Here is a 19,365-nt window from a genome sequence, read left to right on the forward strand (position 1 = left end):
AAGATGTGTGGAGGTCCTGGCCAGTGGCAGGTTTTGATGTCCACATCCGTGAGAGGGTTACATTTATCAGATACAATAGCCTCCAGAGCCACTTGTTCTTTTTGGGCTACTGTAGAACCATTGGCGGTGCAACATGGGCCTCAATGTTAGAGGACCCGCACCTCATGTCGATATAAAGGGCTCAAACTAAGGTAACGAGGAAACAACAATTCCTATTTCCATGGGATTATACACTCATTTAAACATTATCAATGTTATATTCCATTTCTCCCAAGTATGCTCTAGATGTCCCTAAATTATATACACTGTGCCTTTAAATGAATTACTTTTCAGCATTTTCCATATGCTTCTTAATTTCTGATAACCTATCATCTTACATCACCTAATATTACTAATATGCCTTTACCTATTACCCATGCCTACTTGATGTGCTCTATCATCCTCAGCAACTTATTTCAGTTTGCCTTTCCCAAACGTTACGTTGGCCAAAAAAAAAAAAAAAAGATCCTAATGATATGGGTTTGTAGGCTGGCCCATCATCACTCTCACCCCGTGGAACAGGTAATACAACATGTTCCGTGGTGAGCGTGCATTGCTGCAGCGGCTATAAGGTAAGGTGGAGTTACGTCATTCGAGGGGGAAACAAAGCCACCGCGCTCCTTTTTTCAGCACCAAATGCATTCTATCCGCGGACAGCTCCGTCTCACAGCCGCACTGTGTGTGAGTCCCGTGGTGGAGCCACCAGGAGCCATGGAATAGAGACATGAGGTATCGCTGTTTCCACGCAAAGATCTGCAGGGAGAGATGATGCATGGGCACTAGCGTTTTTCTGTGCGTATCCACGTGGATGTTTATTCGGAATTGGTCTATTTTGTAATTCGAAGGATGAAGATGTGAACTTTGACGTGACATATTTCCCCCCGTCGGATGGATGGCGAACGATTTTGGATGATATTGAATGTAACTGAGTTGGTTCATTGTGTGCCATGGGATCCTTTGGAACGAGCGACAGTGGCGCACAGGTCTGGATGAGGATTTAGGACGCGATGCTTCCTATATTTGACGATGCCCCAGTGAGTGTGATGGTATGCAAAACGAGTGATGTTCCTGTGTGCCTCTGTGCCGGTCCGTGAGTCTACCAATCGAGTCAAGAATCTTAGTGCATATCATGCACGTCGTAGATAGAACGATCAGGCATTTCATTTAAGAGTCGACTTTTTGTGTAGTTTTTTCTGTTAAAAAAAACTATCTACTTAGTTTATTTTGTAATAAAAAAAGCTACTATGGCATAAAGAAGCATATTGTATTATATTAACGTGTGCTGTTATTCACAGCCGAAAAGCTGTATCAAATCAATAGGAAGATCTTTATCTCCAGCCACCCAGCAATAATGGATCCACTCCCAGAGTACTCTGTTTTCCTGGTCCGGATTCTGGACGAGCTGGACCATAAACACGCCACCATGTCCTACCAGGACCTGTGCAAGTCCCTCTGTGCGCGTTTCGACCTGGCCCACCTAGCCAAGCTCCGTAGCCTGCTGTTCTACACGGCCTGCCTGGACCCTGCCTTCCCAGCCACCCTCTTCAAGGACAAGATGCGCTGTGCCGTGGAGGACCAGCAGTCCAAGAAGCTGATGGTGGCGGCGGACATCGTGACCATGTTCAACCTGATCCAGATGAACGGAGGTTTAGCCAAAGACAAGCTGCCCATGACGCACAGAGGCAAGTTTCACCGGAACCAGTCGTTGGAGTTGAGCAGGTCAGACCCAGATGCCTATAACTTCCAGGACGGCGAGCGAGGAGGGGGCTACGAGCGTCCGGATCACTCCCCTGCAGACAGCCACCACTCACACCACCACCACCCCCACCAGCACCACCACCACAACCACCACCATCTCCACCACCAGCGCCCCGTGGCCCCGAACGCCTCACCGTGTGCTAAATCGGAGCGCAACAGTTGCCAGCAGTTTATTCCCAGCTCAAACCCCAACTTCCTCCTGGGAGTCAACAAGGACCTGAAATGTAGAGCGGCGTCCATGGACAAGCTCCAGCATCTGCCCCAGTATGGCAGCGGCGGCAGCAGGCCACCATCACCTCCCTGTGATATGCAGACCACCTACTTTCCCATGGACATAGACAGCGAGTCCACCACGGACCAGGACTCCCTGCAGCACATGGGCCACCCGGAGCCCTTCTCCGTCCACTCCTGCCTCCAGAAGAGGAACATCTTCAAGGAGGACTTTCACAACTTTGTGGCCTTCTCCCCACAGGTCTGTCTGTTTGTTTGTCAACGCTGAGATTGTTTTTTTTGGTCTACTGTGGTTTCAGTGATGATTGAAGTGGATCCTGTTCAGTCCAGAGGGAGAGAGGAATGGGATGCATGGATATGGAAGGTGATGTAGTGCATTTATGCCGAATGTCAGGGCTGGAGAGGTGGTTGATGTAGCGGTTAAGTAGGGGGACTATTGAGTCTCTGAGGAGTTTAGTGTCCTACGGTCTGCTGTGAATTGTCATCGGAATAGGTCAAGTGGAAATTCAGCCCTGCCGAATGCAATTTAAAAACAGTTGTTAAGATTGATGCTGTGAGCGTGGAACATCACACCCAGCAGCAAGTTCTGAATAATGAAAATGAAATTGAAACATTTTACAGTTGAGGGGAATGCAGAAGGATTAATGAATTCAACTGATCTACTTTTTGTTTATTTGGAATCATTGTAGTCTGTGCTACAATTTCTTGAATGTGACATTTGGAATTATGAAAAGCTAATTAAATGGCTGAATGAATGAATTAAAGCAATAGCTAAATAATTGACCTTACCCTTATTTAAAGGTTAAATAAAATGAAATGTCTAATGTCTAATCCTGTGTAGCAGGGGATACGAGTCATGATAGATAAGTAACCAACAAGTAACTGGTGACTCAGTATGTTGGGTTAAATATGTATGCAAATCAAAGCCCATTTTAAGCTGTACTTTCAGGGCCATTGGAGAAATGTTCACTGCGTAACTGCGTGTCTATCGAGCCTTAACAGAAGTGTCTCTTTGGGATTGCCATTCTCTAGGTCCTCCCTGCTGATGGCAAGCAAGGCAGCAAGGCTTCCGACGGCTATCACCATAGGAGGGAGCTCCACAAGCCCGCCACCTTCTTCAACCACAGCTTCGAACTGCCTTACAGCAACCCTTACTTTGAGCCCATGCTCAACTCCCCCATCCAGGAGCGGCGGCGGGCCAAGCATGAGAGCCTGGACGACCTGCAGGCCTCCACCTACTTCGGCCCCACCACTGTGTCCGAGTGCGTGAGTGCGCGCCGGCCGCTCGTCAAGCCCGGGAAGATGTCTGCGTGGCCCGTGAAGAGCCTGAGCCTCAACGTGGAGGAAGGAGGGCCACCGGACTTTGAGAGGTCGGTCCTGAACTGCAAGCCCCTCAAGGTGAACCACCCGCACAACATCAGCGTGATCTGCGACGCGGGCGAGCAGCGCTTCCAGAGCCCCAAGCAGAAAGCCACCGCCTCCCCTCTGGCCTTCCCCAAGAAGAGCAACGGGGGGAAGACGATGAAGGAGGCGGCGTGCGGCCCCGTGATCGTGGACAAGAGGGAGCCCGGGAAAAGGTTTCGGGAGAAAATCGTCCACAGCTCGTCTTTCCAGGACAGCTCCTCCAGTGTCGGGACCCAAACGGAGCTGGCGGCCCAGAAGCAGAAAGCGAAAGAGTACGTGTCCAAGTACTGCGAGCGGGAACGACACCCCTTCAAGCCCTCCAATGACGACGAGCCCCAGACGCTCAGCGACGACATCAGTGACATATTCCGGTTCCTGGACGAGATGAGCGTGTGCGACTCGCTGGGCGTCATCCAGTCCCCGTGCTACAACAGCAACGGCTCCCTCTCTCAGGTCACGCTCAAGTCGGACGGCGACAGCTCCCCCGAGCACAACACGGTGCGGCTGGCGAAGTCCAAGCTGGACCGCCTCTTCCAGTCCATGGAGTGTGCCGACGACGAGCTCAAGTCCAGCGTGGTCAAGCTGGTGTCGCGCATCGGGGAGATCGAGAGGAAGCTGGAGTCCCTCTCCGGGGTGCGGGGGGAGATCTCCCAGGTGCTCTCCAAGCTCAACCGGCTGGACGAGAAGATCCTGGAACCGGAGGGCAACGGGGGGAGACACGCGGAGACGCAGGGCCAGGGCGCCACCGCTGCCGGCTCCACCACAACGGGCTCCGTCTCCAAGTCTCCGGACCACGCCCACACCCACAGCCACGCCGACCCGGGACTGTCCCCGCACGTCTTTCAGTGCCACACGACCGGCCACAACGTGAAGAAGGGGGACGCCGGCGGAGGCGGTCTGGTGGAGTGGTGCTGCCCAGACGGCGGGAACAGCGAGAGCATGCGGGTGAGGGCCCTGAAGAAGAACATGTTCACCCGGCGCTCGTCGCGCTCGCTCAACGAGGAGAACGGCGGCGCCACGGAGTCTAAGGCGGTTGCCAGCGCCGCCAACTCCCCTCGGGACTGGAGGACGGTGTCGTATGCCTCCCAGGCCCTGGACGAGGTCAAAGACAAGGACAGCAGAGACAGGGAGAGGGACAGGGATCGGGAGAACAAGGAGCGACACAGGAAAGCCAAAGAGGTAATGGTGTGGACAGAAACACTTTCACTTATCGTATTAGCTTTTCCAACTTCCCACTCTGTGCAGTTGTGATTGGAGGATATTAACATTTGCATTTATTTATTAAGCAGTAGCTTTTTTTCGATAAGCAACTTCCAAGTGAGGCTGAACACAATTTAACGCAATCTTACTGTCGGTGTGGGAGCAACTACACATTGAGTTGGTTTCTAAAACCAGCCAAATATGGGTAGCCTTAGGTATTGGAAAGCAACAGTGCATGAGTGCTCATTAACAATAATATGCCAACAACAACATTAGCGCAATGGTGCAAATGTAGAAGGCAATTAAACGTTAAGGTGTTCATGGAACAGATGAGTATTTAGGCGCTTTCTGAAGGTTTTGTTGATTTCAAGAAGTAAAAGCTTCATCAATCATACACCTATTGAACCACCAACTGAAATGCATACATAAAGAACATATTAGCAAGCAAGAACATAATAGGTTTCCAATAAACAACCAGGTTTTGGCTGGCTAGATGTGATACAATTACAAAGTAACTGTGAATACTTTGTCAATAGAAACAGACATAGATGCAGACACACACACACACACAACAAAAATACACACAACAGTATGTCTGTATTCATAGTATGATGAATACAGATGTACTCATACATGAACCACACAACATGAACACGCAGATATGAACAGCAGCAGTAGTCAGGGCAAATACAAACAGATGAATGCAGCTTGGTCCCAGTCTAATACAAAAGAGAGGAAATAGAGCCATCACCCCAGTTTATTTTTAAACAGACAACATGCGCTGATGTAAAGAGCATTGTGGAAGATGTCTCCGTGGAGAGTCGGAGGTGTGAGGGGTGGTGGGAGAACGGATGCTGTCTGCCCCTGGCGGGCGGGGCCCGGGGGGGTGGGGGGGGTGGGGTGGGGGGGGGCTGCACAACCAGCAGCTCTGGAAATGAAAGCTGGGGCGTGGGGGCGTACAGGGCTTTAGAGATAAATAGCCCCGTTTTGAAGTTGATTCTCAAACGGACGGGCTTGCCAGCGTACAGATGACCGGGCGAGATGAAAGCGGCTTCTCTTTTTATGGCCGGCCAAGAGTCTTGCTTCATTTTTTATTGCGGATGGGCAAAATGAGGTCTGATTAAAACTAGAGGACAGAATTAGAGGAAATGGGTCAGGGTGACAGTATGTCACAATGCTCTAAGAGTTGAGACCAAACACACAATTTCTAAACCAATTGGGTTAGAATATGGTAACCTCATCTGAATCACAATCTTATTTGAATTAAAAAAAGCCTTATTTCCGCTTGCTGTTTTTGTACATGAAAAGAACAAATGTAATGCAATTGACATTGTAGGTCAACTAATAATCGGCCTGTAATATCTGCTGAAAAAAGATGAAATAAAGAAATTAAGCTAAGAGAGAATATAACGACTTAGTTACCACTAAGTCAACATTCTGATATATTTGCTACAGTGTGAATTCATCAGGATTCGGATGGTTTAGCTGAATCTGAACACCTATAGCTGTGATGTAATGGACACATCGGTGTGGATGGATTAAGAGTTTACTCCCAAGCTCTGCATATATTATTTATTGGGTTTAATATATCATCATCATAATCATGTGTCGACTGTGCATGTGAGTGAGAGAAAGACATAGCCATGTTTCTTGTTGAGAGATGTTTGAACGTGTGTACATGATGTGGTGGTGGTCAGGTGCATGGAGTGGTGTGTAGATGAAGTAAAGAAACGCTTGACCCTATTAGTTAACATGCATGGCGAAGCGCAATTACCTTTAACACACCACAGCCCTATGGTGGGGCCACAGCTGTTAGAGGGAGCTGCATGATTCCCTCCTCATACTCCACTGGGATTCCACACACACACACACACACAGACACACACACACACACACACACAGGAACACAACTACACATGCAGACACACATACACACACACACACACACACACGTAAACACAGATTTGTATCAACACACATATACACACACACACACACACACACACACATTCAGATACACACCCAAACACACAATTAGAATCTCACACACACACAAACATGAACACACACACACACACACACACACAACACAACACACACTTTATTTCAGCGAGGCAATCAGAAGTGTCAATCATTAATGCTGTCAAATAATGCAGACAAGAAGTATACAGTGAAACTGCGACCGCCTGTGTTTTAGGGCGGGCCCATTAAGGACCCTTATGAGGAGATTCTCTTCCTTCCACCTGTAACTCCCAAAGAAACACTGAACAGGGGGCACGGCTCGCATTTAAATCCATCAAGGACATCGTGTTTTGATCCATTGTAACTGTGTTTAAAAAGAGGGGAAATTGTTTTTTGCACCACTCTGCCAAGACGCCAGACAGCGACCAATGGGGCCATTATGTGCAGATGGTTGAGAGGGGAACAGTGGAATGATGGCTCGTAAAATAGTTTCAGGCCTGTGGGGGCATTCACAAGTAAACATTGTAAAAGCGGGTCGTGGTCTTTGCTTAGAAAATCTTCTATTTGTTTCTTTGTTCCCCTCATATCGTGTGTCATTATGATTGACACGCATATTCAATAAGTCATGCTCCGCAATGACATCATTCCCCTAAGTGATCCCTTACACACGAGTTGAGATGCTTTTTTAAATGGCTTGTTTTCAAATGTCAATAACTCTCTCTCTCACTCTCTCTTTCTTCACACACACACACACACACACACACACACACGATGGCTCACACACACACACACACACACACACACACACGATGGCTCACACACACACACACACACACACACACACGATGGCTCACACACACACACACACACACACACACACACACACACTCTCCCCCGTTCTGTGCGACCTTTCCCCTGTGGGAGGCAACATGGAGTAGGCCCTTAATTGAAATCCAGGTCTTGAGCAGCGAGCCGTCCATCCTTGTACATGGCTTTTCACAGTTCAGGTCTGCAGACCCACCATTGACCCTATCATCATCCATGACAGTTCTTAGGGTTGAATGGCTAACTCTGAGCTTGACTAACTCTGAACTCTCTTGACTAACTCTGAACTCTCTAAACTATGGGTTTGTGGGCCTATCTTTGAGAGACAACCGGGCTCTCAAAGTATATAGTATTATGGTTCAAAAGGGTGTTGGAGATGTTGAAAACGTAGTTATATAGTTGAATTACATTTTGTTTGTTCTTCAAGCTCTTCAATCATATATATTCAATCAATTTTGTTTAACATATTGCTGAAAACAAACATATGTCCCAATCAATACAACATTTCACTATGTTTTATGTTAACATCTGTGTTAGTCTTGTTGAAGTATAATGTGACCATGTTGGGTAACCATGTTTTGTTGTCTCATGTTGTGTTGTAGTATTCTCTCACCATGTTGTGTTACTCTGCCTTGTTACATACTGCATGTGTTAATATGCTTGCATTTCCATGTTGTGTGGCTGATGTTGATTCTGTTGCTGTGTTGTGTTGCACTGTTGCATTAGTCATGTTGTGTTACAAATGTTGTGTTACTTTGTTGTATGTTGTGTTTTTGTGCTGATGTGTTGTGCTAGTCGTGTTTTGTGACCATAATGTGTTACCATATCGTGTTGCCGTGTTTTGTTGCTGTGTTGCCATGTTTTGCTGTCATGGCGTTTTAACCCTTTTCTGTTACCATATTGTGTTTCTGTTTCGTGTTACCATATTGTGTTTCTCTGTTGTGTTGCTATGTTGTCCTACCATATCATCTTGCTGTTCTGTGTCGCTCTGTTGCTTTTCTGTTTTGTGTTAGCATATTGTGTTTCTCTGTTGTGTTGTTTTGTTGTTCTGTGTCGCTGTGTTGTGTGGGGTGTGAGCAGCTCTAAGTGTTACTGATTCAGTATAAAGCTGCTAAAGGTCAGCTGGGAAAAACCGCTAGCCTTGGAAGCATTCAAACAAATATAAAAACATCAATCAGAGTTAGCGCACATCCACCATACCGACACAAGCTCTTCACCGTACATTAGACCCAGCACACATCGTGGGGGAGTGACAACCCCTTGTTCACTGCCTCTCTAGATACCTTCGAGACACCAAGGATAATGGTGATGGATGACAAACATGAACCATGGAAACATAATTCCCCTATAACTATTTCAAAAAAAAGGAAAACTACAGATGTGTCTTTTGTCGAGGGGTGTGTAGGTTGTTGAGCAAAACAAACAAATAAGAGAAAGTATGTGGTGGTGTCCAATCTGGAGCTCAGACATTAAGGAGGCCCGGATCTATAATGGAACCACTGGTCACCCCCCCCCCCCCCCCCCCCCTCTCTTTATATTCCTCCTCTCCTGCTCTACCATTTAATCTCCTCCTCCTCCTCCTCCTCCTCCACTTTCTCACCAGCTGTAAATCATCCTCTGTTTTCCCCCTCTCTCCATCCTCTCTTCCTCCCACCCTCTCTCTCACTCGATATCTATCTCTCAGTCTCCCTCTCTCCGTCTCCCTCTCCCTCCCTCTTTCCCTCTCTCTCCCTACCAGTTCTCTCTCTCCAACTCTCATACATCACACAGCACATCTCATCTCCCCTCCACACCTTATCCCGCCTTTTCTCCCCTCCAATCCTCCCTCCATTTTTGTCATTCAGTGCTTCCCTCATCCCAGTATGATCCGTGAGTGACACCCGAGACTCTGACTGACTCTGATTTGTGAGTCGAACCCAAGGGGAGGGGGGGGGAAGGAACGACAAGCCTGTGGCTGGGGTGTTAATCACACCTTTGGTTACTTAGAAGTGTGTTTTACCCATACGTGTTTGCTCCTGTATTGAGTGTAGAGGAACCACTAGGCGTTTCCAGCGCCGGCTCTATCGATAATTGAGTGTGTGAGTATGTGTGTGCATGTGGTGGTCATTTCATTGGGTAGAAAAGCCTCAATAATCACGTAATGGAGTTCCCATGCATGCATTGGAATTCGGACACATTCTAAACATCGGGCACACAAATGAAAGTACAAATACACACAAAATACTTCTGATTTTGTGTGTGTAATGTTTTGCTCAATTATACAAATACAGTTGTGGATTTTCTTCTTGCATTTCTCATTGAGACAATTCGGATCACGTAAAAAGACACTTTGCCTGGCTGGACGGTGAGGACGCAGCTGCTGTTGTGTGCTCTGCACCACCTGCAAAACACTGCTTTATGCTTATCAGGCCGAACAGCTGTGGCGTCTTCACGGCTATTTGATGAGTTTATGCATGTTTGTATTAGTATTAGTATTAGTGTGGCTGTGTGCTTGTGACTGTGTGTATGTGTGTGTGTTGCTGTGGCTGTGTGCATGTCACTGTGCAAGTGTGTTTGTGTGTCTGATTGCATGTGCCGTCAGCATGTTCAGGCGTGTGCGTTTGTATTCCTGGGTGCTTGTGAATGTGGCTTTGCGTCAGTGTGTACGTTAGCATGTGCGCTTTTAAGATATTGCGTGTATGAGTGCATTTCTATTTGTGTTGGGGCGTGATCCCAAGGATTTTCTTTTAATCTGCCAAAGTGAACATGAATCGATCGGCGCTGTCGACTGCACATTGCAGTAAAGCCTGATTGGCAAAATGGTTGTTGATTGGAGGCTAATACGCAGATTTACACATCAGTGAGAGCTCCAGAATCACGGCTCTGGCATGCACTCAGGATGTGCTCCGCCAAGCCTCTGAACTATAAGCTCCCCCACGGTCCTCCTATTCACAACAATCCAATTAGCGGCTCACGACAATTGTCCTCTGAAAATGTCCCCTTGGCTTCCCCTGATTCAAGACGCCAATAAACACACAAACACGCGCACACGCACACATGGGCACTGAAGCGTTCACACATAAACACAACCGGCACGGGAGTGACATGTAATGAGATACAGAGCAGGGGACAGATTGATGTCACCTTCGCTGACCAGAGATCAATGTTAGTCAACCTGGCGGACATTGATAGCAGCTTTCTGCACACATGCTGGGGTCGATAGATGGGGCTGGGGAGGTTGGTGATACTAGTATTCTTCATGTACTCGGTCGTGCTCTGGGAGGGAATGAAAGGAGTGGAAAGAAGCATCTGTGTTTAAATACGTCCCGTGGTGTCTTAGCTTCCTTGCTGTTAACTTTGCTGAGTTGTTTGGTTTGCTGTGATGGTTTGTGCTTCAGGGTGCTTGTATTGCATATTTTACCTCATGGTTCTTTGGCGAAAGGACTGCATGAGAAAGTTATGACAAGATACAAATCACAAATCGCGTCTTAATTGCCTGACACCCACCTCTTGTTAAATGTGCCAGTGCCCGGGCTCATATGCAGTAACATTTTGCAGGCGCAGGCGTTCTCTCCTGCTGACTATCGATAGAACACTTCACTGACCAGCGATGTGTTTCGCTAAATCGATGGCATGTTACAGTTTGTCAGTTTTTTTATCTCTCCTTTCTCGGCCTGACAGATGATCGAGCGTCTGTGCACCCGTTCTATATCTTACGGATCCCCTGCCTCTGATGTTGACCACACTCTCTCCCTCCCGTCCTCTCCTCTCCTCCCTCACCAATCGTAGGCGGAGCGGGACCGCCATTACGAACACCCCCAGGCTCACCGCCAACCCAAGCCCCCCAAGGACCCCTACCTGGTGGAGCAGGTGTTCGCCCCGCACCCCTTCTCCCCCGGTGTCAAGGCCCACGTCAAGGGCAGCCCACTGTACGCCGACCTGCAGCTGGTGGGGCCGGCCGACGGCAAGCGGGGCCACCCCTCCTGGACCCTGGAGGAGTTCAAACGCAACTCAGGAGAGAAGGGCAAGCATCTCACCGCTCTGGATCTGCAGGTACTGGACCACAAGGGGCTGGTGGTGGTAGTGGATGGGGGAGGCGAGGTGGTGGTAGTGGTTTGGGCGGTGGTGGTGGTTGTTGGGGTGGTGGTGGTGGTGATGGTGGTGGTGGTGCATGGGGGGGGCGGTGGTGGTGGTAGTGGTTGTGGTGGTGGTAGTAGTGGTGGTTGGGCTGGTGGTGGTGCTGGTGCTGGTGGTTGAGGGGTTTGTGGTGGATGAAGTGATGGTAATGGTAGATGTTTGGGGCCTGGTGGTCAATATGCAGGTGCTGGAGGGGGTAGTGGTGGTTTGGGTGGTGGTGATGGAGGTGGTGGTGGTAGTTGTTGAGGTGGTGGTGGTAGTTGTTCAGATGGTGGTGGGGTTGTTGAAGTGGTTGTGGTAGTTGTTGAGGTGGTGGTGGTAGTTGTTGAGGTGGTGGTGGTAGTTGTTGAGGTGGTGGTGGGGTGCAGGACCTGCAAAAAAGGGGAGCAGCCTTTTGAGAAATCCATGAAAGTGGATGCAGTAATTGCGCCTTCACTTGTAATGTGTTCTGCTCGCCAACTCTGGGCCTTGGTTCTTTGGGGGAGCTGTTGCTGTGAGTGATGTAATTCTATTCTCATTTGGCTAGCAGGTTGTGATGTCATGGCGCTTTGTGTGGAACACATTTGGAAAGAGGATTGGGAGAACGGCTTGGTACATTGTCCTGGCTGACTCCTTTTCGCACAGCCTCTCCACTTCGATGTGGCACTTTGTGTGTCAGCCTTAGATTTCTACAAGGGGCTAAAGTACCTCTGGGAATGATCTGCCAAGCTCTGATAGAAGGACGAAAGGCAGGTTATTGATATCCACTGGTGGGCCTTAAGTCACTAGAGACAACCACAGATCAATTTCTGCTAACCTTCCTGTGACTGCAACAGAGCCTGATCAGGGCTCTGCTTAACATGACGTATTCCTGGACTGAATGGTATTATATATAGATATATATATATATAATGTGGTCATATATTATGTAGTAGAAGCCGATTCCTTGTTAAAACCAATGCATTCCTTCTGCATCATTGTACTGTGTGCATATTAGAAAACAAACACAGTTAAAGACTTCCCAAAAACACACTAATAGGATGATCCCAACAATGCGAGGGTAAGAGAGAGAAATAGAGCGATAGGGAGCAATGAGTTTGAGAGAGAGAGAGAGAGAGAGAGAGAGAGAGAGAGAGAGAGAGAGAGAGAGAGAAATTGATTTATAGTGATGTACATCAGAATCCCTCATGGGATGTTTTGTTGGCGTCATAAATAGAGGACTCAAGAGGGATGTAGTACTGTGAAATCCTAAACCAATGTAAATACACCCTAACCTTGGCTAATGAAAATGTTGTTTTGCCACAATGCCCAAGAAACAATTCTAACACAACACAGGGTCCCTATATTGACAAATCATTTCACGATTAATTACTTGACAATGACCAGAAATCCATTACTACCAATAACATTCCTATACTTACTTCCAAAGTGCTATACTTCCAAAATCAATCCAGTGATTGCAATGTCACGATGTACCACAGCAACCAGCTCTCTGAACATAATTTAACAAAGAGTACTATTCTCAGGTTTTGGCTCCTTGACAAATGCAGAAAAACACTTGGCAATACAAAGAAAATTAAATAATACATAAGCCATATAAATAATATGTAGTGTGTAGCGAATGTTAAGTGCAAATGTGCATTGTTTGTATGTTTATGCACGTTTTTGTATGCACAGCTACATCTCATGTACGTGTGAGTGTCACAGGGAGACATAGTTAGTCTGGTTGCTTGAGGTAAAAAGCTGACCAGGACTGCAGGACTAGGCTTTGAGGCTGTGTACTGTTTGCTAGATGTCAGCAGTTGAGACAGTCTGGGATCCAGCTGAGGTCTTTGATAATCCTGCAGGCATTACTGGCACCCGGTCCATTGTAAAGACCCACATCCACTGGTGCACTGGGCTGTCTACACGACCCTCTGCAGTGCTTTGTGCTTGAAGGCAGAGCACCATTCAGTGATACATCCAGCCAGGATGCTCTCTGTTGGGACTCTGAGGAAGGCCCATAGGGAATTGGGCCCCATGCCCCACCTTTTTCAGCCATCTGAGGCGAAAGACGCCTTGCTGTGCCTTTTTGACCACATAGCTGCTGGGCACGTCCCAGGTGAGTTCCTCTGAGATGTGGACACTGAGGGACTTGTCTGTGTTTACCCTCTCTGTGGTAGACGAAGTGGAGCTCTCTACTCTCCTCCTATAGTCTACTATCAACTACTTGGTCCTAGCAACGCTGAGAGCAAGGCTGTCCCCCTGGCACCACCGTGTCAGGTTGTTGACCTGTGTCCCGTCGGCCATCTCGCCGTCAGCGGTAATCAGGGCCCATCACCGTCATGTCGTCGGTAAATCATCAAGTCTGATATTTTTGCGCCCATGCAGTCGTGGGTACACAGGGAGTATATGAGAGGGGTTAGGTCACAACCCTGGGGGGCTTCTGTGTTGAGGGTCAGAGGTGATGTAGCACACCCTCAAGACCTGCCGACAGGAAGTCCCCGGCTGCAAAGGACGTGGTTGAGTCCTAGGTCACTGAGCTTGTCAAATCTGGAGAGAATCGTGGTGCTTAATGCTGAACTGAGATCTGCGAACGGCATCCTCACATACAAGCTCCTCCTGTCCAGGTGGGTCTGGAGGGTTGTGGCCATGGTATCGTGTGTGGATCTGATTTGTCGGTAGGCAATTTGGTAAGAGTCAAGGGTGTGGTGTTAACCTGCTGCAGATAAGGTCTTGAACATGCTGCTCAAACCATTGGATCACTATGGGAGTGAGGGGGCATGGGTAGGACTTGAAGCAGGAGGGGACACTGTGTAGAAAGAGAGAGGTTGAATATGTCTGTTAACACACTAGTCACCTGTGACAGACATACTCTCCTCAACCAATTGGAGATGCTGACTGACCCGCCGCTTTGCGTGAACATCCTGCACACGTCAGACTCGGTTTGGACCAGTGTGTTGGTCGTGTCCACATTGGCTGGAGCTCTCTATGGGAGGTTGATATTAATAACCTCAACATGGCCGTGAAAACAATTCAGTTGGTTCGGGAGTGAGACAGCGGTGCTCGCTGCACAGCTGGGTCTCACTGCACACCTGAGAGAGATTAGTGTCCTGATTCTGCAGACTAATTGCCATCATCTTTTGCGGTTTTTCATCTAATATCATGGTCAATCCCATTAGGATGAAAGTGTATTTTATAAACTGTGTCTCCTCAAAACACTACCATAAAGAGCCATAATAAACTAGATGGTTTGCCTACTGCCCACTACCCAACGTTGCACCATGCAATATTTAAGTTTAGGAATGGCATTTTCCAATTTATTTTTTCAATTTCCTCTTTTCAATTTCTTCAGGCACTCATATTTTGGGAGTGTAGGTTGGCTGGACGGCCTGAAATAGCCAACAGCTCAATTATTCTGTGCTCATATGATGCATGTCAGAATCAATTATCCACAAAGCACATCTGTCTGTCTCTATATATATATAAATACATTTATTATCCAACATGGATTTCTTTAAAAGTCAGAATCCCTTCCAGGGGGCCCTGCTTTAACCATTCACAGATTTCCGTTAGCTGGAAGCCTTTGACAAATAAAGTCACCAGTCTCCGTTAACTAAAACAGAGCTTCAAAATCATTGATTTGTAATTATTTTAATTAAATAATTCTGAAACCTCTGTGATGCTGAGTTGTCCTTGGAAGCCATTTTCAGTTTTTAAGCTGGATGAACATCTATAAACTGGAGAGGAGGGGCGGCTATAGTTCTGGGATGAATAAGCACTAATTCAGGCAATCCATCATGGGTTGTCATAACGATGTAATGGCTGCGGAATGAACATGCAACATCAACTCGAAAAGCTGGGACTACTCATGCTCACTGAATAGCAGCCTTTTGCAAGAACAAGAATACAACATGGCCTACACATTGATGGTGGAAAAAACACTCTAACTACGTCCTTTCCCTGCTCAAGCATTCAGTGGTTACTTGATGCAAACCATCGCAGAGAAGGGCAATGTGACGAGTAGCGACGGGGATCTCTGTAAGTCTTTTGTCATTTTTGCAGGACAAAGTGTAATTTGGCCTTTAGCGATACAATCCTATTGGACTGCACAGGGAGTCTACTTTCTGTACACATTCAGTGCATAGATAGATACTGATAAGGTCCCCCAAGATTTGGGATCCGTTGTGTCCTTGATATGTTTTTTCTCGCTTCTCTCATATTATGAACTGGATTTGTTTCCAGCCTGCTGAATGACTTGTATTTTGCTTTGGATGAAAGTGTCTGCTAAAGCGTTAAAAAAACAATACAATAGAGAACAAGTGTTTCTTCTGTATTATTGTAGCCGCTATGATATGTCAAATCAATTACACTCCCTTGCTCAATTATATTTCCATCAAGCATCTTGGCACCCTGACTACCCCCTACACCTCTTTCTCTCTCTCTCTCTCTCTCTCTGTTCTTTGTGATGTATTCCATAGCCTTTCTCCCGAGACATAGCAGTCTGTTAAAATATCAGCGTGTTGTGGTACAGACGACCATCTGTGAGCAGAGCCATTCTGAGATCAGTGCAGCTGCCTAGGCACACCACAACAGAATCAATCTCCCTGCTGCACAGTGCTGGCTTTCTGGTCATGATCAATGGACTCCAGCAAAATCATCTGATGCCTGTGTTCCCCATCACCACCAGACCACAGGCTCATTTTCCCCCACACTTCACCTAATGAAAGAAGTGGTCCGCAGTGTACTGCACATGTGGGGGTTTCATACCTCAGTCTCGAAGGTTGAACTCCTTTTTAATGAAGAACAACTTTCATCAGCCGACATACATTAGAGCAGAATCTCACATACTCTGTCCACGTCTGTGAGCCTATCATGAAGCACATTCATCTCCTGTGACTTGTAATCTAGACAAAAGGTGGTTGATTGTGATTGCTGCTCTGTTACCAGGGTGCCAAATACAGGGGGACACATGGAGTCTGGCACTTTGACTTCCAAAATAACTTCACTTGAGTTCCGGATTGTGGAGGATTTTGTGGAGGATTTTACTAATTTTGCACACTGCCTGTAGGGGTTGTTCTATTGGTGCCATTCACTCTGAGTCCACTTGCTGACAATCCCTCGTCACCCTCTCCTTCACAATTGAATCCCAACATGATATCTCTGTAATCACTGTCTCACCCGAACCTGCACCTTACATTGGTCACTGTCTCACCCCAACCTGCACCTTACAATGGTCCGTAATCACTGTCTCACCCCAACCTGCTTCGAAGCAACCCGTGTCTGTATTTACTGTCAAACCTGAACCTGCTTCTGAGCAACCTGTGTCTGTATTTACTGTCGCACCTCAACCTGCTCCTTAAAAACCTGCATCACTGTCTTTAACGTTATATATGTGCTTCAATGTGTAACCTCTTACTGTTGAGAATGTAAGGGAAACCTAGAGGCAATGGTATTTTGTTATTTTAGGATGGTGTTGACATTCACTAAAAGGATGTCATGTTTAAGTGGTGGTTGTAGCAGTAATAACAGCATCCGGCCTGATAACAAAAAAGCAGCCTTGTATATTTTTGCAGCTGTGTCTGAAAATGCAAAACTCCAAGGTTGAAAATAATATCAGCTACCATCCTGAGACATATCAGCAGCATGTCTGTGTTTGAAGGCTTATCAGCTCCATATTTAAAAAATAATTCAAGGGTGGGGAACGTTATTTGGGGAGTTTTATTAGAATTAATTTCCTTGATAGTGAGTCCCTCACTCTGAAGTCACATTTCCACCTCCTAAACCTCCTTCTTGTCTTGTTCTTTGCCAGACCCAGGAGTCCCTGAACCCCAACAACCTGGAGTACTGGATGGAGGACATCTACACGCCGGGCTACGATTCACTTCTGAAGAGGAAGGAGGCAGAGTTCCGCAGGGCCAAGGCGTGTAAGATCGGGGCGCTGATCGCGGCCGCCACGTGCACTGTGATCCTGGTCATCGTGGTGCCCATCTGTACCATGAAGTCCTGAGACTGGGGAGGCAGCAGATGGATGGATACCATTAACCGGCTTCCTGCCTTTACTGGTATATTTGTTGGAGATCGGAGATCAGCTTCATCACTCACAATTTTATTTTCCAAGGCTGAGATTGGATAAATGGGCAGCCAATCAGTGCCGTCTGGCCTTGTTGAAACCGCTGACAAACTGCTGGAAAATTTAACTTTTTCTGGTCTTCTCCGTTCTCAGTTTTGTTGATTATACTAACAGTTAGGACAAGCGTTGTACTGGAGATCAATACTAAGCAATTATATATCCATTGAAAATGTTTTAACGTTGTCTACTGTATCGTTGACAAACTGTTCTCAGTTTCTTGATTTTAATGAATTCATTACCGCAGATGATCTGAAACGTTGATTGCTGGGTTTATTTTGTAGCCAGTGTATCATATTATTATTTTTAGTATGATTACGATATAATGTATTTTGATGAAACTTATTTTTCTGAATTATCTGGTTGAATATGGGTTAAATACTGGTATTCATCTTTATAAATAACAAGAGTTTAAAGTGATGAGAGTAAAGAAAGATTTTTTTGTTAATTATAAAAGACAGTATAATTAAGTGCTTTATTTGAAATAGAAGCAGTACATGGACCGCAAAAAAAAGAAAATTGTATGTGAGCCATCTGAATGTAATGTAATTATATGATACATATATATATATATAGATATATATACACACACACTGAAACATTAACATGATTATCATATCTTAGCAGATTTGATTTCAAATGTGCTGCCTTTCTTTCTGAAAAACAACCAGCCACAAGCTACAAACTTTTCAAGCAAAATGTGTTTGATTTGTCTATTTATGTTTGCCTGTTTGACGAATACTTGAAGTTTCAAGACCCATTATGTAAAATCTGCAGTTATCTCCTGACCTAATTAAATAATCCACTGCAGGGTTGAGGGGGACAAAGTTCAAATCTGGGTGAATGGGGCTTTTAATGTTCTTTCGTTCAAAAAAATTTTTTTCTTATTTTTCTTAAAACAACGTGACCGGCGGAACCACAACAAACATGATATAACTGACCAATAATCACGGATCCAAAAGCGGACTGATGACAAAAGCTACAGGAACGTTTTCCCATCATCACATGCCTCCGTACGACCTCAGGCAAGGTGTCCGAAAAGGTTTAAATCAAACCTGTGTAGTAGACTGGCCACTGTAGAAAACATTTTTTAGAATTGTCTTTTGCAACCATCTTGCCACTCGCAAATTCATTTCTCTTTTGAAGAACATCTCTGTGAAAACAGGAATCACTGCGTAACTCTTCCCCCTCGCACTTTCTTGTCTCCGGCCCGGGAATGTACTGGTAATTGCCCTGGCGCAATATAGCTCTATTTTCTGAAAGCCCACGCCGAATCAGTTGCCAATATGACCTGAAAGGGGGGACATCGTAAAACCGTACCTTATTTACGGCTAACGACGGTCACAGTTCAGCCACAACCGTTGCAATGTCGTCTTAGTCATCCACGGTGAACCTCCTTTGACCACATGCAGCTAACCACTTAGACCTTGTGACAATGTCTCCTCCACTGCGGCTGAGCATTTAGTCGGGTGGGAAAACGCCTTCAGCACAAGCCGTGTATTCAGTAGCACACCACGTAGGTCAAGCTGTAAATGGATAGGTACAGCTCATGCACATTGTTGTGTGTACGCAGGTAATAGACACTGTTACTTTAATAAAAGCTTCTAGATCATTCGCCTGTCATCCCTGGGTCTGATTTACTGTGTTGCTGCCTTGGGATGGACGGATCAAAGCATGGGTTGGATGATGAATCACATAATGTGTTGATATGCATTGTATACATCTCATCGTTTCGCATTGTC

At 46.5% G+C, this 19,365-nt stretch overlaps 1 protein-coding gene across 1 annotated transcript; it reads left to right on the forward strand.

Annotated features, from left to right (window-relative positions):
- Nucleotides 1–1,390: 1,390 nt before the first annotated feature.
- Nucleotides 1,391–17,503, forward strand: minar1 (membrane integral NOTCH2 associated receptor 1; the record flags this gene model as incomplete). Its single annotated transcript, XM_084476509.1, has 4 exons — nucleotides 1,391–2,269; nucleotides 3,061–4,611; nucleotides 11,188–11,451; nucleotides 17,306–17,503. The coding sequence occupies 4 exons, from the start codon at nucleotides 1,391–1,393 to the stop codon at nucleotides 17,501–17,503; spliced, it is 2,892 nt and encodes a 963-aa protein (XP_084332635.1).
- Between the last annotated feature and the right edge of the window lie 1,862 nt (nucleotides 17,504–19,365).

Source organism: Micromesistius poutassou, assembly GCF_964030765.1.
Source record: "Micromesistius poutassou genome assembly, chromosome: 12".
In the NCBI taxonomy this organism is placed as follows: Eukaryota; Metazoa; Chordata; class Actinopteri; order Gadiformes; family Gadidae; genus Micromesistius; species Micromesistius poutassou.